The following is a 27,450-nucleotide window of genomic DNA, read 5'->3' as shown; positions in this document are numbered from 1 at the left end:
TCAGTTTGGAACAGCAATAAACAAACAACAAACAAAAAGAAGATTGGGGTGTGGTTCAGGGCCAGTGTATACTTGGACATGCGAATACTGAGTTTCACTTTTCCAGCACCAGAAACTGAAAAAGAAAAGAGAGGGAAAAAAGAGGGGCGGGGAGAAGAGAGGAGTGATGTGAGCTGGCTGGCACTTAGCACTCACATACGGGCCGCCTAAGCACCGGGGTTGGATGGGGGTGGTTTGGGAAATCTTCACGTGGAGGACTTGAAAGGGGAGGAGAGAGGCCTTAGAGCCTAGGGGACCACAGCTGACCTCCCAGCTCCTCAGCTTTCCTATAACTTCAAAGAAAAGCTTCTTTAGTTCTTGACCAGCGCTTACAGCTGCTCGGCTTTGATGAACTTACGCTGAATTCTGTCCCCCCTGTGACCTCTGGCTCATCACATTCAACATTCTCTCCTTTTCGAAATATAAAAGCATCTATAAACTCCTCCTGTCCTGTAAAACAAAACAAAACAAAACCGAACAGAACAAAAAAACCAAGAAGCCCACTTCAATCATATTAAAACCATCCGTGCTTAGGATGTAGTTCAGAGGTAAAGCAAATTTGCATGCATAATGCTCTGGGTTTCAGCCTCATCACCGTCGGGGGGAGGGGTGGGAAGAGGTGGAGAGAGGTGGTCATCATATAGGGACAGCAAGAAATTAAGAAACACAATAGAAATGTCTGTTAGCAGTAGAACGCACGGTAAAAGGAGACTGAATTCAACAGGAGATAAAGGAAAGTTCTATGAAAAACGCAGAACTCCTTTGGGGATCGAAAACAAAGACTCAAATGAAAACATATGGGTTTATCATTATTACATAAAATAAATTAACATTAAAAAAAAGGTCTCCCTAGACTAATGTACGCATTTAAATGCGATTACATTTAAACACCAGTAGGATTTTTCGGGCCTGATTAGTTAGATAAGCTGAGTCTTCCATTCCTGTGGCAAACCAAAATGAAGTAAGCGAGCAGCAGGGAGGGGAGAGGAAAAGTTCTGTGACTCAAAGAGGAGAAAGATGCCTTTACCGAGCACGCAGTTTGAAGTGGCTAAATACAGTCTCGCCGCGGAGGGAATGCTGGCAACACAGCCTCACACAATGCGACGTTGTGGTGGGGGTGTTGTTTCTAGGTAACCACAGGGATTCCTTTAAAAAGACCAGAAGCTCCAGATCGGACCAGGGCTTCAGTTGACAGAACAGTAGCTGCCTTTGAGCTGGGTGGTCATGTGACGGTGGTGGGGCTGAAGACCCTTAGGCTTTGATCCATATATTCTTTTGTTCTCAGGGACAATGGTTACAATGAGGATGATTCTTCTCTAAGTCAAAACAGGGATAGCCTGCTTATCGATTGTAAAGATGTGGGGAGCGAGGTGAAGGGAAAACTGGTCCTGGGAGATCCCAGAAATCCCAGGAGGGTGAGATGTCAAAATTAGCGCTTGGTCCTGTGCCACGGAAGTGTTCCTAGGCCGAGCGCAGGGTGAAAAAGCAAACGGAACGCAGAGGCATCTATTTCCCCTCCTCTCCTCTAAATATCTCTTCCTATGAAACTCAACGCTCTGAATGCTCTCAATTAAAAACATGGGTGAGAGGGGGAACAAAACAAGATGGGGGGACCGGAACGTCCTGAAATTGGCCGGCAGCAATAGTATCTAGAGGAAGAGGATGCTTAGGATCGCCTTCTCTCTGGTGGGGTTTTTAGTGTTTCCAGACAGCGTTTCTCTGTAGCTTTGAAACCTGTCCTGGAACTCGCTCTGTAGACCAGGCTGGCCTCGATCTCACAGAGATTCACCTCGGTGTTGCCTTTAATCCCAGCACTCCAGAGGCAGAGACAGGAATCATCTTCTCTTTAATCCTCTAGCTCAACAATCCTCAACCTTCCTAATGCTCCGACCCTTTACTGCAGTTCCTTGTGTTGTAGTGACCCCAACCATAGAATTGTTTCGTTGCTACTTCAGAACCATAATTTTGCTACTGTTATGAATCATAATGTAAATGTCTAATATACAAGGTATCTGATATAGGACCCCTTAAAGGGGTCTAGACCACAGGTTTAGAACCACAGTTTTGGCTCCTGAAACCAAGGCCAGTATGTGGATGTGCAACCAGCCTCTTAGACTTTTTTTGTTTGTTTTGTTTTGTTTTTTGAGACAGAGTTTCTCTGTATAACAACTCCTGGGCTGTACTGGAACTTGCTTTGTAGAACCAGGCTGACCTGGAACTCACAGAGATCAACCGACCTTTGACTCTCAAGTGCTGGGATTAAATGCTTGTCTTAGACAAGTCTTTTTTTTTATTATTGTTTTTTATTGAACTCTACATTTTTCTCTGCTCCCCTTCTTCTCCCCCCCTTCTACCCTTTCCCATGGTCCCCGTGTTCCCAATTACTCAGGAGATCTTGTCTTTTTCTACTTCCCATGTAGATTAGATCCATGTAAGTCTCTCTTAGGGTCCTCATTGTTGTCTAGGTTCTCTGGGATTGTGATTTGTGAGCTGGTTTTCACTGCTTTATGTCTAAAAGCCACTTATGAGTGAGTACATATTATATTTGTCTTTCTGGGTCTGGGTTACCTCACTCAATATGATGTTTTCTAGTTCCATCAATTTGCCTGCAAAATTCAAGATGTACCTCATTTTCCTTATCCATTCTTCGGTCGAGGGGCATTTAGGTTGTTTCCAGGTTCTGACTATGACAAACAATGCTGCTATGAACATAGTCATGTCCTTGTAGCACGATTGAGCATCCTTTAGATATATACCCAAAAGTGGTATTACTGGGTCTTGAGGAAGGTTGTTTCCTAATTTTCTGAGAAATTGCCATACTGATATCCAAAAGGGCTGTACCAGTTTGCACTCCCACCAGCAATGGAGGAGTGTTCCCTTTACCCCACAACCTCTCCAGTATAAGTCCTTATCAGTGTTTTTTGATCTTGGCCATTCTTACAGGTAATAAGATGGAATCTTAAAGTTGTTCTGATTTGCATTTCTCTGATGGCTAAGGATGTTGAGTATTTCCTTAAGTGTCTTTCAGCTATTTTAGATTACTCTGTTGAGAGTTCTCTGTTTAGGTCTGTACCCCATTTTTGTTTTGTTTTGGTTTTTGGTTTTTCGAGACTGGGTTTCTCTGTAGCCTGTCCTGGAATTAGCTCTTGTAGACCAGGCTGGCCTCAAACTCACAAAGACCCACCTGCCTCTGCCTCCTGAGTGCTGGGATTAAAGATGTGCGCCACCACCGCCCAACTGTACCTCATTTTAAAAATTGGATTCTTTGTCCTTTTGATGAGCAATTTCTTGAGTTTGGAGATCAGCCCTCTGCCCGATGTGGGGTTGATGAATATCTTTTCCCATTCTGTAGGCTGTTGTTTTGTCTTATTGACCATGTCCTTTGCTTTACAGAAGTTTCTCAGTTTCAGGAGGTCTCATTTATTGTTTCTCTCAGTGTCTGTGCTGCTGGGGTTTTATTTAGGAAGTGGTCTCCTGTGCCAATGTGTTCAAGTGTTCTTCCCACTTTATCTTCTATGAGGTTCAGTGTGGTTGGTTTTATGTTAAGGTTTTTGATTCATTTGGACTTGAGTTTTGTGCATGGTGATAGATGTGGATCTATTTTCATTCTTCTACATGTTGATATCCAATTATGTCAGCACCATTTGTTGAATATGCTTTCCTTTTTCCCTTTTATATTTTTTGCTTCTTTCAAAAATCAGGTGTTCGTAGGTATGCGGATTGATATCTGGATCTTTGCTTTGGTTCCATTGGTCCTTCTGTCTGTTTTTATGCCAATACCAGGCTGTTTTCAGTACTGTAGCTCTGTAGTAGAGTTTGAAGTCAGAGATTTTGATCCCTCCAGAAGTTCCTTTATTGTACAGGATTGGTTTGGATCTCCTGAGTTTTTGCTTTTCCATATGAAGTTGAGTATTGTTTTTTCGAGGTCTGTGAAGAATTTTGCTGGGATTGTGATGGGCATTGCATTGAATCTGTAGATTGCTTTTGTTATGATTGCCATTTTTACAATGTTAATTATACCTACCCAAGAGCATGGGGGATCTTTCCATTTTCTGGCATCTTCTTCAATTTCTTTCTTCAATGATTTAAAGTTCTTGTCATACAAGTCTTTCACTTGTTTGGTTAGAGTTACTCTGAGATATTTTATGCTATTTGTGGCTATTGTGAAGGATGATGCTTCTTTGATTTCTTCCCCAACCCTTTTATCATCTGTGTACAGGAGGGCTCCTGATTTTTTTGAGTTAATCTTGGATCCTGCTACATTACTGAAAGTGTTTATGAGTTGTAGAAGTTCGCTGGTAGAATTTTTGGGGTCGCTGTGTAAACTATTATATCAGCAAATAGTGAGAGTTTGACTTCTTTTCTGATTTGTGTCCCCTTGATCTCCTTTTGTTGTCTTATTCCTTTAGCTAGGACTTCAAGAACTATATTGAATAGATACAGAGAGAGTGGACAGCTTTGTTTTGTTCCTGATTTCAGTGGGATCACTGTGAGTTTCTCTCCATTTAGTTTGATGTTAGCTGTTGGCTTGCTGTATATTGCCTTTATTATGTTTAGGTATGTTCCTTGCATCCCTGCTCTCCCCAAGACCTTTATCATAAAGGGATGTTGTATTTTGTCAAAGTCTTTTTCAGCTCTAATGAGATGATCATGCATGTGTGTGGTTTTTTTTTTTTGTTGTTTTTTTACAGTTTGTTTATATGGTGGATTACATTGACAGATTTTCGTAGATTGAACCATCCCTGTATCTCTGGGATGAAGCCGACTTGATCATGGTGGATGACTTTTCTGATGTGTTCTTGGATTCAGTTTGCCAGTATTTTATTGAGTATTTTTGCATCAATGTTCATGAGTAAGATTGGTCTGTAATTCTCTTTCTTAGGAATATCTTTGTGTGGTTTGAGTATCAGGGTAATTGTAGCTTCATAAGAAGAGTTTGGTAGTGTTCCTTCTGTTTCTATTGTGTGGAACAATTTGAGGAATATTGGTGTTAGTTCTTTGAAAATCTTGTACAATTCTGTGCTGAAACCATCTGGTCCTGGACTTTTTTTGGTTGGAAGACTGTTGATGACTGTTTCTATTTCTTCAGCAGTTATAGGTCTGTTTAATTTGCTTATCTGGTCTTGATTTAATTTTGGTAGTAATATTTATCCAGAAAATTTGTCCATTTCCTTTAAGTTTTTCAATTTTGTGGCATACAGGTTTTTGAAATATGACCTGATGATTCTCTGGATTTCCTCCATGTCTGTTGTTATATCCCCCTTTTCATTTCTGATTTTGTTAAGATATTCTCTCTGTTATTTTGGTTAGGTTGGATAAAGGTTTGCTTAGACAGGTCTTAATGCTCTTGGAAAACCCTGTTAAGATCTACAACACACGGGTAGGAAGATGACTGAGAAGGTACAAGTGGTCACATGCATGCATGCAGGCAAAACACACGGAAAACGAAATGAATACATCTTTTTAAAAATGTATTTTTATTGTTTTAGTTGATACTCAGTAATTGTACATGTTTATGGGGCACATTTTCATACATGTATAATGTATAATGATGAAATTGTTATTGGTATATATACTTTCTTGGGCATTTATTCCTTCTTGGTGTTGGGAATATTCAAAACCCTGTCCATGAGCTGGGTTTAGATATGTAATGTCGTTACCAACCATAGTTAGCTTGCTGTGCTGGGAAGTGTTGGCACTTAGTCCTTTTACCCAGCTGCACCTCTACATCCACTTCCAGGGGCCTGCCACTGCCCATCCCCCACACCCTGGTCCCAGGCTTTCCTACTGGACTATGCTCTACTTTTTTTTTTTTAAGACAGAGTTTCACTGTGTAGCTCTGGTTGGCCTGGAGCTCGTCATATGGACCAGGCTGTACTTTTTATATCGATTGTACCAACTTTTAGTTTTGGCATGTAAATGGAAACACGTAGCGTTTTCCCCGTGTCTGGCTTTTTCCACTTCCACACTGCCTCTGCTTCTGTCCATCTGTCTATTCCTTTATTTTTTAATTGCTGAATAAAACCACAGTGTGTTTATCTTGTATTTTCTTTATGAGCACCTAGGCTGTCTTGTCTAACATAAACACAGCAGCAGGGTTTTTTGTTTTTTGTTTTTGAGACGGTGCCTGTGACACCCAGGGCTTTCTCCAGAGCAAGTTCAGGTAGAGGCCTTTCCATCTGGTCTTCCCTTGAGGCGCCTCTCCTCTTAGGAGCTTAGCAAACCCTCCTGGGATCTGGGATTCAGGGATGCCCAACCTTTGTACTGCACTCTCTTTGCAGGAGTTAGTTAACCCTTGTGGTAGAGGATTAGAGAGACTGGAAACCACCCCTATTTAACATAAAGAGGACTGTGTTCTCCCCACATTCTTGGAAAGGAAATTCTCAAGGGACAAAACGTGTCATGCAGCCCAGTATGGCATCAAATTCACTCTATAGCTGAGGCCGGTTTTAAACTCCGATTCTTCCTACCTCCATCTCCCTCGGGTTGGGATTACAGGCATGTGACACAAGGCCTGGTATGAGATGGATTTCATGGGTGAGGAATCAGGTTCAGTCATTCAGTGATTTCTCCAGAGAAGAGCGCTGACGCTGAACCAAAGTCCTCTTAACGCTGAAGAACTAACCCGCCAGGAGGCCATGGACTGACTAGCCTTTAGCATACATCTGTAGGTTATCTTGGGGGCAATCTGTTTCACTGAGCGACTTTACTTGGTCTCTCAAAGGCTTCTGAATGGGAACGGTTCCTAGTTATCTCGCTAGCATCACAATCCTCCTGCCTCCGCCTCTCCAGGTGTTGAGATCACAAGCGTGGGCCACCAAAGGGCAGTTTTAGGTGCCTGGTTGGGCCATATTTTCCAGTGAGTTAAATAAAACTCAGCTAGTTCCAAGGCCTCCTGAAAGGGTTTCCTAAATTATTTGAAGTGAGGTGAGAATTCGTGGTTCTAGGAATAAAAATAAGGCCAACAAAAAGTGAGGTTCTAGAAGCAGCTATACCAACAAAGTCCTGAGCACGAGCCAGGGAAGGTGAACGCTCCACTGCGGGCACCAGGTGGTCTGGGGAGCATCCCACCCCCAGCCCTCCCCGGCGCACACTGGGTTAACCCGGGGCGAGGGGCCTCTGCCCGCCCACATTCCGTCGCTCAAAGGGACGGGTGGTCTGATGCCGGTGGGGTGATTTCGCCTCTTCACGTCCTACCCTCCCACTGGCCGAGCCCGCGCCCCTCCCTGGCCGCCCCGGCGCCGCGCGGTCACGTTACCTTCGCAGCCGTTCAGGCGACCCTGTGGGTTTACAAAGCCCGGACATTAAGAAGTCTGCGGGCGTCGCTGCAATTAGAAACGTGGGGCCAGGATCGGGGCAGCTACCGTGGCACTTTAGGCCGGGTCGCCCCGTCTTGCATTCTGACCGCTTCTGTAGTGTAACTCGCTGGTGTTCACGAATGTTTCTTTGTCTGCGTTTTGGAAATAAAGCGTGGCACAGCTACTAAAGATTGTTGCCTGTCCTTTCACGGAGTCCATGTTAGTGGCGTGGGGGGTGGGGGAAGGATTCGACGTTGTTTAATTTTATAAAGTATGTTTTGGGAAATAATGAACGTATATGAGAAAATCAGTTTTTAAGCTATGGCAACTTAAATGAAAATAACAATCCAGAACCAAGGCCGAATCACTGAGCCTACTCTCTGACAAACCCACTTTGGGATCTTTTGATAGGCCTGAGCTGGCAATGTTCCCCCAAGACATTTCATAAAATAGTGTAAACGCTTCCCTATCTGTTTCCTTTTTAGTGCTGTGGAGTTGGCCATAGACTAACCACCCTTTGGCATCCGATCACAGCAGAGAAAGTGAGACTGACTCCATTTATTTAACTAGAGAAAATAAATTAGCATGAAGGCATTAACAGAATGTTGTGCACGCAAACACAAGATAAATCGATCACTTCGATTAGCACTTAGGGAGTTGGTGATGTTTTAGGGTGACTAGGGACATGGTCCTGCCCTCCTAGAACCCCCGAGGAAACCAATGTTATAAAGGATGAACTGCAGGTGCTGTAGGTGGGTGCCCTGGGCACAGACAACTCAAAGACTCAAGGTCTTGGTGTGTGGAACTGGTGTTAAGGGAAATTAAATCCTGCGAAGTTCCTTACAAAAGCATGCAAGTTGGGGCTGGAGAGATGGCTCAGTGGTTAGGATTCAAGTCAGTCGGAGCTATGGAATGAACTTTGTCTCAAAAGGAGAGGGGGGGCGTAACTAAGGCAAAGAAAAAGATCACAGGAAGATGCCGGAGAAGGTAAAGTGCTTGCTATACAAGCAGTAGGACTTGAGTTCAGCTCACCAGAACTCATAAAAAGGGCAAAGTACTCAGAGAACTGGATAAGGCAGCGAGGGTTTGCAACTTCAGTGCTGCCTGGTGGAGACAGGAGGACTCCTCAGGTTTCCTGGCCAGCCAATTTAGCCAATCTGTGGGCTCCAGATTCACTGAAGAGACTTTGTCTAAAAAAAAAATAAGGTAAGAGGAGGACATTTCTGGCTTCCACACACACGCATACATATTCGAACAGACTCAAATGAACACGCACGCACACACACACACACACGCACACACACACACACACACACTGATACAGGAGACTTGCAAGCGCCTAAAGGACAGGTCCTTCATCACAGCACAGATGAGGCTCCAATTCAATTTCTGAGTTTCCTGAACTTCTTTCTTCCTCCTGTGCCACTGCCCAGAGACAGCAACGTGTATAACTAGATGACCCCAACCGGATCTTTGTTGTTGTTGGTTTTGGTTTTGGTTTTTGGAAACAGGGTTTCTTTGTAGCTTTGGAGCTTGTCCTGGACTCACTCTGTAGACCAGGCTGGTCTCAAACTCACAGAGATCTGCCTGTCTCTGTCTCCCAAGTGCTGGGATTAAAAGTGTGTGTCACCACTGCACGACTTTTTTTAATTATATTTTACTTGTTAATGTATTTACTAGGTGTCATATGCCATAGCAAATAGCAAGCACTTTTACCCATTGAGCCCTCCTGCCAGCCCCCTTTACTCTAGTCTTAATTGCAAATATTAACTCTCAGACCACACGTTACACTTCATGTTGCGTTATATACACATGCATGGGCATGCACTTGAATACTACAGAATGGTTGGAGAAGAAAGAAGAATGAGTTTCATGTTTGTTTTTAAATAGCAGTTAATTTTTGAATATGTTTTACATTTATACAGCTCAAAAATATTAAACTAAAAGGTATACAAGAAGGTTTCTCTCCTACCCCTATTCCCCATTCTTCTAGTTTCCCCATATTAAATATTAATGTGTGTGTGCTCGCACACACATGTGTATGGCATGTGTGTTTTGCTAGGGATCAAATTTGGAGGGTCTATTTATGATGCATGTGAGCTTCTTTTTTTCCTCTTCTTTCAAAACACAAAGAGTAATCTGAAAGACATCTTGTATTTTTCTTCTCAACAATACATCTCCATACATATCTACTCTACATCAGTCTAATGTTAGTCAAAGGAGAATTAAGTTTTGGGGATGTTGGAATTAGAACACAGTGCATGCCAAGCAAGTGTTCTACCACTGATTCCTGGGTCATAGTCTTCAATTAAATCAGAAAAATTAAATTCATTTCTGAATACAGATTAGGCACATAGCTCAAGTATATTGAAATAGATTTCATACCAGAAACAGTCTAACCCTGAAAATAAAAAGCAAGTACGTCCTTTAAAAAAATCCAGCAGATATGCAACTAAGTGACTGGAGCTTGTGCTGGCCAAGGACGATCCGCCTTGTCGACACAGCCCTGGAGAAGCTGGAAGGCATTGTAACATCAGAACAAACACACTGAGCTCTGGCTTCACTTTCGTTAGTTCTAGAGGTTCTTGGAAATTCTGGAGATTTCACACACACACACACACACACACACACACACACACACACACACACGACGCGCACATGCACATACATCCTTCTGCCATGGCAGACATTACTTGCTGTTCACAGGAGTGTTACTTGATAGGATTCTTCTGTTAGTGGTCCTGCCTCCCAAGGCAAAAAGATATTAACAGGCTGGGGAGATGGTTTAATGGATAAAAGCATCCCCCACATACATTTGAGGATCTGAGTTCAAAATACTAGACCTAATATAAAAGCTGGAGGCACAGTGTGAGGCACTGAAGGGCTGGTGAGTCTGGTTTCTGCAGCACAGAAACAACAGAAATCCTATCTCTAACATGGAAGGTGAGACCCAAACAGAGGATCTCTTCAGTCTTCCCGAAATGGTGCAGCAATGAGGTGCTGAAACCCAAACACCACCTCTGGAAATGCATAGTGACCCTTTGCTGGGCCAGATGGGAGAGGGGTGTGTGGCCAGCTCCTTCTAATTACCTCCACAAACCCCACTCAGCAAGACTGAGAAAAGATTGTGTGGTACGTCAGAGAAGCATGCAAATGCGGGCCTCTAATCCTATCAGGAATGCTCAGGGTGTTAATTTGACTATCTTTCACAGATCATAAATCTCCTTGGGGGCAAAGCTGCCCGACACCATCAAGCCAAGCCCCTTCAGTAGCTGGCAGTTGGAGCGCAGCAGCTGGGATCATGCCTCAGTAAAGTCCAATAAAGAGCTTTGTACGGGAGAACTGGAGAGCAGCTTCTCACATTTGGATACAATGGAGCAAAACAGTGGGCAATGTGAATGTCTGATTATCCAGACGGGTGGTCTCCCCGGTGCCCTTCCTGCCCACTGAGCCATGGATCCTTGCTCATTAACGATTCTTCACACATCGTATTCCCAATGGACAGCACAAACTCCCATCGGATTAGCTTTTATACTCCTTGTCTATAAATAACAAATAGACTATATAAACTTCCACTGGAACCTGCTAGCCTTTTATATGAAAATCTATTAACCTGCAGCCAGGTCCCTTCTGCCCAGATTCATTCTTTTGTTCAGTGGTCAGAACAGAAACTCTCTCCTTCAACAGAGAGATCACTGCGGAACAAATACGTAGGGTTGAAACTGTCACTTGGAGCCGCTATAATAAGCCTTTCCATTACAGCTTCATCCTGACTTACCTGGGTCAGTTTAAAATAGATGCTTGTGTGTGTTGTGGGGAGTTGGATGAGGAGGGGGTGCCTAGAGAGATGGCTGGGCAGCTAAGAGCACTAGCTGACCTAGGTTCAATGTTCAATGTTCGGTTAGCCTCCTTGGAAGGTAAGCTCAAGTAGTTTTTTGCCTCAAGATAAGAGCTCTTCCGGTAAAGTGGTGAATTGGCTGGGATAAGGAGGAAATGGGGTTCCTTTAGAGTCCTAGAGTGAGCTGAGACTGAGAACTACAGCTAGCTATTTTTTTTTTTTTTTTTTTTTTTTTTTTGGTTTTTTGAGACAGGGTTTCCCTGTAGTTTCTAGAGCCTGTCCTGGAACTAGCTCTTGTAGACCAGGCTGGCCTTGAACTCAGAGATCCGCCTGCCTCTGCCTCCCGAGTGCTGGGATTAAAGGCGCGCGCCACCACCGCCCGGCTTCTAGCTACCTATCTTGCATCTCAATGGTGTGCATGTCTGGGGCTTTTTCCCAGATGCCAGGAACATAGCACATTTAGGGCGAGTTTCTGAAAACAGGGGTGTCAGGAAGGACTCCACTTACCAGTCATGGGCTTTGAGTTTCATTTCTGAGTGCTCCTGCTCTCATCTGAAGATGGACTGAATCTCTAATACGGGATTATTTGGCTCAGTGTATAGGGAGTTGGGTGATACGTATTATTGCTATAACTGGTGGTAGATTTGAGAATAACTGACTGGTATTATTTTTAAAAAGTTAGTATTTATACACACGCTTGGTTCCAATCCCACCATTATTCCTCCCTCCTCCAGTGACTCCCCAACCCCTTCTCAATGGCATGTAGTAACACCCAGAGTCCACTTAGTGTTTGATCAGATGGGCATGGGTGTGGAGCCATCTACTGGAGCTTCATCTGTATTCCTGGAAAAAGGTACTTCCTTTTTCAGCAACCATCATTTGCCAAATAGCGCCACAGTGAAAGGACTTCATAAGCCCCTCTTCCATCTACGCCTAGATTTCTGTTGGCTCGATTTTAGTTTTGTGTGCAACAGCCCTGTCACATCCAGTAAACAGTTCTGGTGCAGGCAGATGTGTAGCTCTTTAGATCTTGGCCCCCTTTTCTGTGATGACCCCAGAGCACCGGGGGGGCTGTAACACAGATACTCATTTTAGAGTTGAGAACTCCACAGTCTCTATTCTTCACCTCTTGGCAGTCAACCTCTTAGAAAACTTTGACTTACTTCTATTACAGTCTCTTTACTAGCTTGCTCCCTCTATGCAATGGTGTGCAGACTGGAAGGGAGGATGGGCAGGGGAGATGGCTCAGTGGGTGCTGGCTGCACAAACATGAGAACTAAGTTCAAATCCTCAGCACCTATTTACAAAGCTGGTTGTGTGCAGTAATGTGCAACAAAATAACATCCTATTGTGTGACCAGAACTGTCTCCTGGCTTTTCTTATTCCCAAACTACATCAGTTCCCAGCAGCAGCCATGCCTTGTCCATATAACTCTGGTAGAGTACACGACGAGCACTATCAACGGATTTCTTGCAAAAAGCTAACCATTCAGACCAATCCCTCCACACTGGGTTTAAAGCCTGTTAATAACCTTGGGGTTCCTCTTAAGGTTAGGATGTCAATGGCTACTGTTACAACTGGAGTGGCACACGTATATTTGTGGCTGTGTTCCCCTCTGTTCTGGGGGCAATGAAAGGTTCAGGTGGCAGACCTCTACTTTTTCTGAGTTGCCTTTTAGTTTCTCAGTGCTTTTTTTTTATATGTATGGGTATACTGCCTGCATGTATGCTTATACACCACCTGCTTGGCATAGGTCTGTAATCCTAGTACCAAGGAGGCTGAGACAGAACTGAGTTTGAGAGCATCCTGGACTAAGAAGGCTTGTTTCAAAAAACCTAAACAAATAAAATAATTTTATTTTGTGTGAACATGAGATGTGGGGATGGGTAATGTGCACAAGCATACATGAAGGAAGGCAACTCAGAGTCAGTTTTTCTTTTCCATCGCGTGGATCCCAGGGATCAGCCTTTATCTGCTCATCTGGACACTGGCTGCATTCATTCATTAATTCAAGCCTGGCTGTCCACCTGTCTCTGCTTCCCTAGTGCTGGGGTTAAAGGTGTGCACCACCACCTGGTTCTAAAACTTTTCAAATTACCCCAATTCCCACAAAGGGTTTCTGTGTAATCCTAGCTGTCCTAGAACTCAGAGATCAGCCTGTCTCTGCCTCCCAAGTGCTGGTAATAGAGGTATGTGCCACCACACCTGACCTTAATTATAATTTCTAGTCTTTTGCAGATCAATAATTTTATAAAGAAAAATTAAAAATCTGCATTATTATCATTTTTTGATAGTGCTGGGTAGGCTTGCTTATTTCTTGGTAACTGCTCTACCACTGAGTGGCATCCTCACTTCTTTTCCCCCCTTTCCACTGGATGGAGCAGAGTGTGCAGACAGAGCCCATTAGCAGAGCGCACTTGTGTAGATTCCCCCATGTATGCTGGCACATCATTCTAGGGCTCCCGGCTATCCGTGTTACGGGATTAGCAACTGTGAGTGAGTGCCTAAGTGGAGAGGACACGTTTAGGCCAGGAAACACAGGGTGTGTCCGGGGACTTAGGGGACGGTGAAAGGCAGCATTCTCCAGGGACCACGGCACACTTTCTGTCCCTGGAGTCTGCTAACTGGACAGGACAGGAGGTAAAGGCACAGGCGAGGACTAATTGTTAAAAGCTTTGGGAAATTTATTTGCAAGTTTTCTTTCCTCAACCTGCAAACAACTGGATCACATCATACGTGGGCATGCACGCTCAGGAAACAGCAAGCAAACACTTCAGTATCATCTTAAATGAAGCAGGAAGATAAAGCAGCTTAAATAGACTTCAAAGTGAGACTCGGGGATACCTGTACCACCAGCAGCACTCTCTTCTTATGGAACACTGAGGACTGATTACATACAGGTCGTTAGCACACGGAAATATAAAATACACCACTTTTTTTCCTTCTAGAGAAAAAATATGACTGAGATTCGGAAACTTATCAAGAATGTTTTTGACATAGGAAACAAAAATATATTTCTCTTTATCAGCTAAGCAGACTGAATTACGTCATCCTGGATGGTGTAGACGTCCAAACGCATCCAACTCATGTATATCATAAGATCTGAGTGAGCACAGCCACAGCAGTCAACATGTTACATTTATGCTGCACCCTGACACTATCAGACTCAAAATACACTGTTTTCTTGAAATTATGATTTACTATAATCTCAATGAATTTCTCAAGGACCATTCAACACATTTATACTACTCCAGTAATTATCATGCTACCCAGAAAACAAGTAAACAGTTTATTAAGAATTAAGTGAGGGCATGGAATGTGATACAAGTGACACACATGGGCAGAAGAGCACCACACACACACTAAATTCACTTCAAAAAATCACAAGGCAAAAGAAAAAACAATTCCATCATTATAAAGTAAGATATTTCATGCAAAGCACTAAACCACACCCCCAAACTCCCAGCTCCCAATAAACATTGCCATGCTAGCGCATTAACCGCAGTGGAAACAACACAGGTAAGCAGTGGTCAGAGGAGGTGACACAGCTCATAACAAGACCATGATTTTACATGAGAAACAATTCCAGATCCACGCAGAGTATAGTATAGGCCAAACTTGAGAAGTATGTAAATATAAACCCCATTAATTAATTTCACTATCTTTTAACTATAAAACCCGAAAGTTTACAGAACCTGAAAATTTTATAAAATTTGGCATATTCTTTTTATGTTCCAAGAAATGATTTTAGGATCACATTTGTAATTAATAGAGAGCTGTATAAAAGCACTTCCAGGTGAGGTTTTAACCACTTAATCCTTAACCACAATTTACGTAAGAGGAATAAGTCCAGAAATACATTTCTCTTAACTCATAGACAATAAATTTGACTTCGGAGCAACTATATGTACAAGTTTCTATAAAGGAGCAGTTAGTTAAGAGACAAGTAAACGTGAAACAAAGATACAGTGTTGCAGAGAGGAAAGAGGACATCCTCATTTACAAAGACTTAGGTGGGTAAAATCTCTCCTTGATTTTTGAGTGTACTGCGGGAAGGTAGGCCTCTGTGCAAGATGATGATTATAGGGCTTACATTAGAACAGTCTAGAGTGGCCTTTCATGGAAAGTAATTTCTCCCACAGCTGCCATGCTGAACACAAGCCTGTGACGGCGTATTTCCAACTGGGCAGAATGCCTTGGCAGGAGTAGGAAGCACTGGGTTTGCCCATTCCAGAGGCTACCCACAGATGATATACTCACATTCATGGTTCTGGGTTGTGTTTACTCATAAGTAGACTTGGCTATAAATACAACCAAAAGATCAAGAAAAACAAAAGAAAAAAGAAAAAGAAAGAAAGAAAGAAAGAAAGAAAGAAAGAAAGAGAGAAAAGAAAATACCCACTCCCACTTGCTATTTCTCCCTTTTAGACTGAAGGTCATTAGAACTGATTGGGAAATTGCTCAGGATTGCCTTCCCCTTAACTAAAACTGAACTTCTACTTACATTCCAAGATCAGAGCCAAGGCTTAGGCTCCTGAAACCTCGCGGGAGCTTGCCCTGATGTTCAGAGCATCAGAAAGCTCTGAAGCAAGAATTTGAGTCTGAGGCCATCGGAAAGGCTTCCTGAGCCATCAGTCCCTACCAGTCCCCACCAGAGCTCTCTGGAATGTGTGCCTTGTAGATACAAAGGCATCACAAATGAAATTCCCAGAGTAGTCTTAAATGAGAAAGTATTTCTTGTGAGAGAAATGCTTCCATCAGGCAAATTAAATTTGATAAATCAATGTTTTCCCACTAAGTCTCCACCAGCAACCGAGCAGCCTCTGGAATCAAATGTAGCGATCACTCAGGCGATGACAGATGAAAACACAGATGAGCAACACATATGAAAATACTCTGTAAACCGCTGCAGCTCTAGAACAGTTTATAGTACAAAGCAATGTAAATAAATATCGGGCTAGTACAAAAGCTCTTATTTACATTTTACAAATGAAATTGTATTCAGTGTAAATGCTGTGTTTTAAAGAACACAGGACTGATTAGTAAAATGAGTTCTGTTGAGGGCATTACCATTTTTGTTAGAATCAATACACAATGTATAAAAGATTCAAGTTAACTGTTTATAATTTAGTACAGATAAACCCAGTTGAACCTGGAATGGCATCTGTTAAAGTGCTGAGAAACAGGAAATACTTAGAAACACTGTACATTATTAAAGCTTTATCAAGTCAGAATGTTAAGCTTCTTTCACATTTTTATCGTTTTTGCCACAGGCTTGTAGCCAGGATGTATTTTTTTTCCAGCCAAGGAGTGAACCTTAAGAGGCCATCAGCTGCTTCGGGACATTTGGTGGAATTGGTTTCAGCCGTCTACCATACCTTCAGGCCTTACAATCTGGTAAGTAATTAAATATTCAGGATAAGCCTGGAAGAGAAAGATTAGTTCAAGTGTTAAGGTGTCCTTGCATAAGCCTCCCAAAACTTGAAGAGTCTGTAGACCAGAACCACCTGAGGCTATTTCTCTTAACTATTCCCACCCCGACTCTGCTCCTTTAGGTCCTCTCAGTAGGCAGGTCAAGGGTGAGTATGAAGTACATGTTTGCTGCTGTCAGTATCTGAGGGAATTCTGCCACCAACCCTGACTTAGGATGCTGCTCTAGACCAGCACTTCAATAGGGTTTTGTCACTGACAGCAAGAATTAAACATCATTGCTATATTTTATAGAAAAAAGGGGAAAAGATCCAGTAATGACTGACAAACTCTGAACAGGTTAGATAGGTTTATCAATGGTTTTTTTCTGATTTTGAAAATCTATGCCAAATATTTTATTTGTAAATTTCCAAGCCTGAAATTATCCTCCCCACACCCAAATCCAGTTAAGGCAACATGTAAGAGCCACACACTGCTGAAGACAAACAGAAATGAAGTACCTGTTCTCCCCTGTAGATGACATACTCGGCTAGCGCCAGGCCGTTTACACTGGGCCGCCCAGTGACCGAGTGATGGCCGGGAGGAGAATGTGCCATTTTCATTGCACTGAACTGCAGGAAAGACTTTCCTAAGGTCACTCGGCAAAAGAGCAGCTGCCTAAAACATGAAAAGGAAAAATTCACCCTGAAAACAGATTGAACACACAAACCCAGAACAGTGAAGTTTTATGTCAATAACTATTTCCAGACAACCAGTAAGTATTGTGTTCCAACAACAGCTTAGGGGAGCCAGAGAACACTGCACAGAAGACAAGTCAAACTCAAGCATTCAACTTACAGAATTTCAAATTCTGTAGCCCCTAAACAGTACAGATTTGTGACCCAAAACAGAAATGGTGGTAATTCATACCCAGAAGGTACTTCCTGATATAAAACCTAAGCCTAAACGTAGGGGAAATAATGGCAGTAAGAATAAAAAGCTGGGCCTAGTGAATACTAGCACTCAGGAGGCCGAGGCAGGAGGTTTGAGGACAGCCTGGAATAGAGTGAGACTTGTGTTGTCTTCCCCAACCCTCATCACACACACAATGTGTGTGTGAGGGGGGGGGGGATAGCAAGAGAGTGGGGTGGGGGAGAAAGAGGGAGGCAGACAGACAGGAAACCAGTAAAGTGAGACTTTCTATGTATGGGTATGTGGGGAGAGGAGTATTAATTCTTATTTTTTGTTTCTGTTTTTGTAGACAAGGTTTCTCTGTGTAGCCCTGGCTGTCCTGAAACTTCTTCTGTAGACCAAACTAGCCTTGAACTCACAGAGATCTGCCTGTCACTGCCTCCCAGGCCAGGGATTAAACATGGTGCCTAGACAGAAGTATTGCTCTACCAATGCTTCACCTAGGAACTTGGTGGAAAATCCAGTGCTATAGTCTCATCCCAGCCATGCAAGAGGTGGGGCCTAGAGGTCTGCATGCTTGTTTTGTTGTTTTTCAAGATTTTTATATTATGTGTATGGGTAATTATTTGTGTTGGGAATATTATTTTGAGGTGTGTGACTTTTGTTTATGCAGTACATGTTTAACTCTGTGAAGCTGTGTTACTGTGCCTGTCTAAAACACCTGATGGTCCTAATAAAGAGCAGAATGGCCAATAACGAGGCCGAGCAAGAACAGGCAGGGCTAGCAGGCAGAGAGTATAAACAGAAGGAGAAATCAGAGTGGAGGAGGAAGAAACCAGGGGCCAGTCACCCAGCTACCATGGAGAAAGAAGTAAAGAAAGGTATAGAGAAATAGAGAAAAATAAAAGCCCAGAGGCAAAAGGTAGTTGGGATAATTTAAGAGAAGCTGGCAAGAAATAAGTCAAGCTAAGGCTGGGCATTCATAACTAGGAATAAACTTCTGTATGTGATTTATTTGGGAGCGGGGTGGTGGGTCCCTCAAAAAGCCAAAAAAGTAAAACATCGCACACCACATCTGTATATATGTATGTATATATTATGTGTATGCCTGCTCAAGGAGGACAGAAGAGGTGTCAGATCTCCTGGCATTGGGAATTACAGGTGGTTGTGAACCACATGGGCAAAAAGAACTAAAGCCTTGGTCTTCTGTAGGAGCAAGTTCTTTCCACTGTTGTGCCTCTTCTCTACACTCAGCAGTCTGCATTTTAACAAACTTTCAAGGTAATTCTGACATATCCTAAGGCTTGAAAAGTATTGCCCAGGCCTGAAAAATCAGGGCCCTAACTGTGGAACAAATCTTAGTAACTAATGTTATTTGATCTCTCAAATGGCAAAAGAAACTTTATGTGCCTACAAAGGTTTTGTAAATTAGGGTTAAGTTACCTAACTGATTTAAAGAACTGAGAATAGGCAACTAACTAAAAGAGGGGAAGCAGAGTCATTTAACAACTACATTCTATAGAGAATTAAAGCATTTTATGGATGTAAAGTTAGAAATTTAGGATTAGGATACTATAATGAAAAAGAAACTCCTACAGGAATTATCATAAGATCAGTAACTAGACAACCAATTGTGTGTTTATGTGAGTGTATTTGATGGGCACTAAACCCAAAACCCCACGCCTATCCCTAGACCGATAACAAGATTTCTGCAATATTCAAAGGCTTTAATAAGTCTCTTTAGTGCTCAATGTTACCTTCTACTCAGCATTTGTGGATTTCCCCCCCCCCCCGCCTCTCTTTTGACACAGACATTCACCTGCCTCTGGCAAAGCATGTTCCACCATGTCTGGCTATTTTTTCCTGTGTGAGATTGGGTTAGCTCTGTTTGCCTAGGTAGCCTTGAACTCCTAACATCCCATCCCATCTGTCAACACAGCTGGACAGTAGGTGTGCACTACCTTGCTGGCTCACCTCAGCACCACCCCCCTAAATTTATTTATTATGTATACAGTGTTCTGTCTGTCTGTATGCTTGCTGGCCAGAAGAGGACGCCAGATCTCATTACAGATGGTTTTGAGCCACCATGTGGTTGCTGGGGACTGAACTCAGGACCTCTGGAAGAGGAGCCCAGTGCTCTTAACCACTGAGCCATCTCTCCAGCCCCCCAAAGTTTCCTATTCCGCCTGCCTCTGCCTCCCAAGTGCTGGGATTAAAGGCATGAGCCACCACCGCCTGGCTCAAATAATTCATCATCATCATCATCATCATCATCATCATCATCATCAGTGCATTGCTGCTTTGCTTGCATGTATGTCTGTGTGACGGTATCAGGTCCTTTGAAACTGGAGTTACAGTTGTGAGGTGCTGGGAATTGAACCCAGGTCCTCTGGAAGAATAGTCAGTGCTCTTAACCGCTGAACCATCTCTAGTCCCAATAAATGTAATTATATTTTTTGTTTGTTTTTGAGACAGGGTTTCTCTGTGTAGCTTTGGAACCTGTCCTGGAACTCACTCTGTAGACCAAGTTGGCCTAGGATTCACAGAGATCCGCTTACCTCTGCCTCCCCCATGCTGGGATTAAAAGTATGCACCACCACCACCCACCTCACCTCAGCATTCTTTATGAAGTACCAAGCATTCAAATGAGAAATTGAACACATGCTTAGAATCATGCTGGCCCATTCAGATCCTCCAGTAAATATTAGCTATTATTTTATAACTTGTGAGGACACAAAGTTTTATCTGGATCCTTCACATTGTCAGATATGCCTTGCCCTTCAAGTTCCTCAAATATGTAATCAGTTTTCATCTATTACCAAAACAAGTAATAAAAAACTCACCTGTGGCAAATGTAACAAGATCTGTCTTTGTGAACTGGACATCCAGTGCCACCTCCAATTCCATATACATACTGATTGCTTTTAGAAGAGTTTTCAGCAAAATAAATTCCAGCTCCAAACATGCCACCTATGTATGCATGCCTTTCATCAAAGCCCTTATGGATAATTGCATTCACAAAAGGAGACCCTAAAATACAAATAGGTGGGAAAAAACAACTTAGAAAGCAAAACCAAAGCTTTTGGTAAGATAACTTTTCTAAGAAACTAGGATTAAACTCAGGGCTTTGGGTATGCCAGTCAAGCACCGAGTCACACACCCTGCCCTGAACATTAAATTCTTGTTTGTTTTTGAGACAGTGTGTTTCTACACAGCCCTGGCTGTCCTGGAACTCACTATGCTGACCAGACTGGCCTTGAACTCAGATATTCACCTGCTTCTAACTCCTAGTGCTGAGCTAAAGGTGTCTGTCACCACACCCGGCCCCTGAATATTAATTCTTGAACACGAACCACTACTGAAAACATTATCAGCTGTCTTGCCATTTTTTATTTTTTTTTGTTTTTGTTGAGACAGGGTTTTTCTGTGTAACAGCTCTGCCTGTCCTGGGACTCACTCTGTAGACCAGGCTGGCCTCAAACTCACAGAAATCCACCTGTCTCTGCCTTCTGAGTGCTGGGATTAAAAATGTCTGCCCTACCACCTGGTGCCATCTTTAAATTTTTAAAAAATACTTTATTTTCAATTATGTGTATGTCTGTGTGGGTATGTGTACATAAGTGCAGGTGTCTGCAGAGGCCAGAGAGGCTGTAGTCTCTGAAGCTGGAGGTACAGTTGATTTGAGCCACTCAAAGTGAGTGCTGGGAACCTAACTCCATTCTTCTGCACAACAGTATGGGCTCATTACTGCTAAGCCATCTCTTTAGACCCTGGCTTGTTATTAGAGAAGGATTCCTAGTAGTGACAGAAATTCTAATAGGGTTGTAGTTAAGATGCTAAAGGACAGATTCAATCAGGAAAAAAACAACACCAAAACCCCAACGTATTATTCAAAATAACTGATGTACAAGTTATCAAATTCCAGAGTCAAACATAAACAAATCTAGGACTGAGAGTGTCACAGTTCACTTCATATAGCAAAGCTAAACAAATACAATCAGGTCTTGCAATTCCCAGCAATCACAAGGTGGCTCACAACCATTCTATGATTGAGATCTGGTGCCTTCTGGCCTGCAGGCATACATGCAGGCAGAATACTGTATACATAATAAATAAATCTTTAAAAACAAAACCAGTAGTCTATTCACTAAGAGAAAAGAAAATATACTATTTTACTTTACAGAAATATTGAAAATAGAGCTATATTTTTGAATTAATCCAAAAAATAAAACAAGCAAACTCACCATTTATTTAGTTTAAAACACTCAAACACACACATACACACACAAACAAGAAACAACAAAAATCATTCAACAGCAGACTTGGTGGAATATGCCTGTAACTCCAGCACTTGGGTATAGAGACAGAAGTATCAGAAGTTTATGGTCATCCTCTACTACACACAGTTTGACGCTGGCTTTGGCTACTGAGAGATGCTATCCAAAACAAGGTAATCCATTCATTATAACATCAAGTTAATAAGTAATAAGACCAAGTTAATAAGTGTCATATATTGTTATGACCTTTTCTAGCGTTAGAATGAGTATAAGAACCTGTCCCGTTATAACTATTCTAATAGGAGACTGTGAAGCTTAACACTTTTATCTTTATAGCTTCTGAAGGGCCCACGGGTGAGATACCCAAAGGCTTTGACAAACAATGTGAAAACCTATATTTAGCTCTGCTATAAACCTGAAAAGAACAACACCTGCCAACTCAGGAAATAAAACCATCTTTTTAAGCATGACAAATCATGGTGCTTCCAGTCCCAGAAGCATTTCCAGTAACCTTTCTGGGTTCAAAGACAATTTTTTTTTTAAGATTAGAAGGAAGTTAAATGTGGTTTTGACACATTAAACAAAATATGAGGGCCAAAGGCAGGTGGATTTTTGTCAATTTTAGGCTAGCCTGTGCACTGGTAGTGAGAACTTTTCTCAAAACAAAACAACAATAGAATAGGATGTATTCAATCTACAAAGATGATTTTCAGGTCTTTATCTAACTAACTAGCTATAAGTAAAATGCAACTTTTCAGAGTGCTTGAAACTTCAAGCCTCTGTAAAGAAAAAAAAGAAAGGAATGGTCAGCACTCTTTTTTTTTTTTGTGTTTTTCAAGACAGGGTTTCACTGTGCAACAGTCCTGGAACTCACTGAGATAGATCCGCCTGCCTCTGTGCTGGGATCAAAGGCGTGCACCACCACCAACAGGCCAGCACACTCCTCTCCCTCTCTTTCATTGTGTGTGTCTGCCTGCCTGCCAACACACACTTCAGAACTTCTCTCCTTCTTTCAGATTTTGGGGACTAAACTCAGGTCATTAGGCTTCTGTGACAAGGTTTTTACCTAATGAGCCATCTTGCTGGCTCCAAACGGGATAATCTTAATTTATAAAAATGTTCATTATAAGGTACATTTTCACAATATAAACACAAATGTAAAAGTTATAGAAACAATATCTTAATTAAGAAGATGTAAGTTGGGCTGGAGAGATGGCTCAGAGGTTAAGAGCATTGCCTGCTCTTCCAAAGGTCCTGAGTTCAATTCCCAGCAACCACATGGTGGCTCACAACCATCTGTAATGAGGTCTGGTGCCCTCTTCTGGCCTGAAGTCATACACACAGACAGAATATTGTATACATAGTAAATAAATATTTTTTTTAAAAAAAAGGAAAAAAAAAAGATGCAAGTTGCTGAGCAGTGGTGACACATGACTTTAATCTTAGTACTTGGGAGGTAGAGCTCTGTGAATTTGAGGCCAGTCTGGTCTACAGAATAAATTCTAGGACAGCCAGGGCTACACAGAGAAATGCTGTCTCAAAAGGAAAGAAAAGAGGGCAACAATGACAACCATAGCAGTAACGACATACAATCACAGGGAGGACAGGGTGAGAACGTACCATGAAATAACATCCTTTCATTCGCATGGTTGTGGTTTTCTTCGGAAACTTCTTTCCTCCGGTGTGTATACCTTTCCCACAATTTCTTGTTACAAACCTTTTGAATCTTTAAAAACCAGAGAAATTAAATAATTCTTCTTATCTTACCAAAAAATACCACACAACTAGAAAAGAATCAATTCCCATAAGCTGTCCTCAGACCTTCACATGTATGTGGTTGTGTATATACAGTGTGTATCCGTGAGTATACATGCAGATAACAGCTTTTTCCAAAGGACAAAAAGACTACACATGACCATGAAGAGGCCAAGAATATTTGAAAGTTGCACAAAATACTTCAATTTTAAAATTACTCAAAATAGCAAGTATTACAAATAAAAATCATCACTGAAATACCTGAGATATGCTAAACTTTGTAGAGAAGAAAAAGAGCAAAGCACTCTGCTTTTCTGACTTGATCAGACTCAAAATACCATAAACATGATTTAAACTAGCTACCCACCACACGTTACCCCACCTTCTTCCTATTAATCCCTTTTTCCTCCAGTTCCTACTGGAGTTATCTCTATGGTCAAATGGACAATTCCAACACTAAGTGCTACAGGACCTGTGGTCCCTAAGAGCACATACCAGAGCTACAGTTTAGTATTGGCTCAAAAAAATAAACAAATAAAAAATAAAAAAAGGAAAGAAAAAATCCAAAATACTGGTAACAGATGTAATCAAGGACCATACATGGCACAAACTGACCTAATTTATGTATAAAATAGAACAAAAATAAAGCCATTTTAGCACACGCACACACACAATTAAATATTGTACTGAAATACCTTTGAGGAGGAGGAAATACAGCTTTTTCAAACTGAACATAGTTCCTCTCCTGGTTTCACAGTTCACACACCTCCTTAGATAAGTGCTCCCCTTTGCCTGAATGATCTGACTATAGCAGATACAATCAAGCCAACTAAGTAAGCTTTAATGCTGACTAACCTAAAGGATGTATCCACTTCAAGGCATACTGACACTGTTCAATAAGTTTTTTTATTCGTTTTTTTCAAGACAGGATTTCTCTGTGTAAACCTGGCTGTAATGGAACTTGCTCTGTAGACCAGGCTGGCCTTAAACTCAGAGATCTGACTGTCTCTACCTCCTAAGTGCTAGCATTAGAAGGCATGCGCCTTCTAACCTAAAATAAATGACTTTTTTTTTAAAAAAGATTTATTTATTATGTATACAATGTTCTTTTTGCATGTCTGCCTCCATGCCAGAAGAGGGCATCAGATCTCACTATAGATGGTTGAGAACAGCCATGTGGTTGATGGGAATTGAACTCAGGACATCTAGAAGAACAGCCAGTGCTCTTAATCTCTGAGCCATCTTTCCAGTTCAAAAATAAATGAATCTTAGAAAAAAAAAGCTATGCATGGTAGCCCAGAAATCTGATCTTAGCACCAGCACTAGGGAGGTTAGTGCAGGAGACTCAAATTCTAGACTTGCCTAAGTAGATAGTGTAACCCTGTCTGAAAAGAAAAAATGAAGAGAGCTTTTGAGAATTTTAAGTCTCGGAGGACACAGTCTTCCCCCTCAGCAGTCCTTGAAACCATGTCAGAGAGCACTCTGCTGGACAGGTCATTATGTTCTTATCACAGTCACTTAAAGCTGGGGCTATGAAAAGTAATGGTCTCGGGAAACTTTACTGTTACCTTGAGAATATTGTATCTGTTGAAGATGCCACCTGCATGACCTCCATCTCTGTGCTCTCGAACAGTACTTTGCATCTGACGGAAAAGAATCGAAAACATAGACATCAGTTTTGCCATTCTGACTTGGGGAACATGGTTTTGATTCATTTGTTCCTATTTTTGAGAATCCAAGATAAGTTTTAATAGTTTTCTTGAAAGAACAAAAATTCTATAAACTCATGAGTATTATTTTTTTCTTCTTTCAAGACTGGGCTTTTCCTCTGTGTAGCTCTGCATGTTGTGGAACTTGCTCTATAGGCCAGGCTGGCCTTGAACTCAGAAATCTGCCTGCTTCTGCCTCAAGGACTGGGATTATCATGAGCTTATCATCTAGAGATGACTACTGAGCATCCTAAAAACATATTTATAGGTGAAAAGTTACATAATGAAAACTAAGATAAAAGAGAATAAAAAATGTTAAACATAAAAGCAAAACAATGGTTTATCTGTGCTGATATTAGCCTAAATAAAGCATAATATATATTTTCTTTAGAGTATGAGCTTTAGAAGTAAATCTCACTCAATTTTATATCTGTGCTTAATTCAAACAGATGAAGCATATGTACATCAGAGTGTAAAGAGGACTCTCCAGCAGGATGTGATGGCACACACTTTTAATCTCAGCACACTGGGGAGTCAGAGAGTGAACTCCAGAACACCCAGGGCTACATATTGAGACCTTGTTTCAAAAAAAGAAAAAGAAAAAAAAAAAATCACAAAGGGGTGTGTATGTGTGTTAACTATCTAACTAAATACATGCTGAGAACTGCCTGAGCTTCCTCACTTTATAAAGGGAGTGAACACCAGCACTATTTTTTCAAATGAGAGTCCTCTCCAACAGAATTCTGGTTCCACAGTAACTGAAGTAGTAATCCAAGTACCTAAAATTAAGGCTAATTAAGAAATTCATTGTAGGGGGCTGGAGAGATGACTCGGTGGTTAGGAGTACTAACTGCTTTTCCAGAGGACCAAGGTTCAATTCTCAGCATCCACATGGCAGCTGATAACTGTAACTTCAGTTCTAGGGGAACCAACACGCTCACACAGACACGCATGCAGGCAAAACACCAATAGAAAATATAAATGAAGTTAAAAGGAGTGTGTGTGTAGGGGAGAAATGCACTGTAAACACTTCCAGATTCTCTAGGTGGTGAAAAGAGGAACAAACAAAACAACAACAACAACAAAAATCAAACAAAAATCCCACATCCAAATAGATCTGGAAATGTCTAGGAAGCACAACTGAGTCAACAATATGACCATTTTCTTAAGCATGATGAACATACCTCTTCCTCCACAGACTGAAATTCTTTATCATCAGGAGACAGATCTATGAGAATTGTTCCACTACCAGAGTTGTTTAGAGTTAAATATGGATTAAGACCTATGAAATAAAATTTAGAAGTAAAAAACTGACATTAAAACAGCACCAACCCAAAACAATCACATGATTTACCCACTACTACCAATTCCCCCAAATCTTAATTTCATAATAATTTAGACTTATAAAAATGCAGAAAGTGCATATAGGTACACACTTCACCCAACTTTCCCCAGGGTTATATAGAACCTTATGTTAACATATTACAGTTGTCAAAACTTACTAACACAGGCTTCATTTGCACTGCATAAATTCTTTCTACCAAGTCTCCATCATAACTTTTTCTCAGAGTTACAGAATGTGAAAGGATTACTTTATTAAAATAAAAGACTGAACAGTTACTAAAGGAAGTAATTTGAAGAAGAAAGTAATGTTTATAAATTCATATCCTCTTTCTCTTACAGGATCAAAACCATGATAGCACATTATATTCAGACTACTAGAGTGTGTGAGTGTGTGTGCGTGCACGCGCGCATGTGCCTATGTATACAGAGTTCAGAAGCCAGCATCAGATTCCTCAGCTGAGTTAGAGGCAGTTGCCCAGCTTGTTATTGCTATGTGAGTTCTGAGATCTGAACTCTGGTTCTCATAATCGGGCATCAGGTACTCTTAACCACTAAGCCATTTCTTGTAACTTCTACCTCTGCACACTAACTTTTAAAGACTCATTATATGTATTTGTTTGCATGTATGTATGTTGCAATGCCTTCAGAGGCCAGAAGAGGACACCTGGAGCTGGAATAGAGAGCTGCAAGTAGCCCATGTGAACCTGGGTCTTCTGCTGAATCAGAACACCATTTCTGCTAGACCATCTCTTCAGTCCCTCAAGTAATTATTTTTTAACCTAACAGGTTATAGCGGTTTTAGGGACTATTTATGAAAATTCCCTTTCCCTTATTGCTAATGAGTTTATAAACTCTTCAAATTACTTCTT

At 41.7% G+C, this 27,450-nt stretch overlaps 1 protein-coding gene across 2 annotated transcripts in view; it reads right to left on the bottom strand.

The window, feature by feature from the left end:
• Window positions 1-13,841: 13,841 nt before the first annotated feature.
• Tnks2 (tankyrase 2) overlaps window positions 13,842-27,450 on the bottom strand; it is a 60,148-nt gene continuing 46,539 nt past the window's right edge. For both annotated transcript variants that reach the window (XM_038328300.2, XM_038328292.2), the window contains 6 exons: window positions 26,422-26,519; window positions 25,097-25,171; window positions 23,394-23,499; window positions 20,340-20,526; window positions 17,106-17,262; window positions 13,842-16,599 (listed from right to left, as the gene is read on the bottom strand). In XM_038328300.2, coding sequence (XP_038184228.1) covers window positions 16,537-16,599; window positions 17,106-17,262; window positions 20,340-20,526; window positions 23,394-23,499; window positions 25,097-25,171; window positions 26,422-26,519 — 686 coding nt within the window. In that variant the 3' untranslated portion in view covers window positions 13,842-16,536. The remainder of the gene's footprint in view (window positions 16,600-17,105; window positions 17,263-20,339; window positions 20,527-23,393; window positions 23,500-25,096; window positions 25,172-26,421; window positions 26,520-27,450) is intronic.

This window comes from Arvicola amphibius, chromosome 1 (genome assembly GCF_903992535.2).
Source record: "Arvicola amphibius chromosome 1, mArvAmp1.2, whole genome shotgun sequence".
Classification (NCBI taxonomy): domain Eukaryota; kingdom Metazoa; phylum Chordata; class Mammalia; order Rodentia; family Cricetidae; genus Arvicola; species Arvicola amphibius.
Note: the sequence above shows the minus strand (reverse complement) of the source record. Positions and strands in the feature narration are given on the sequence as shown.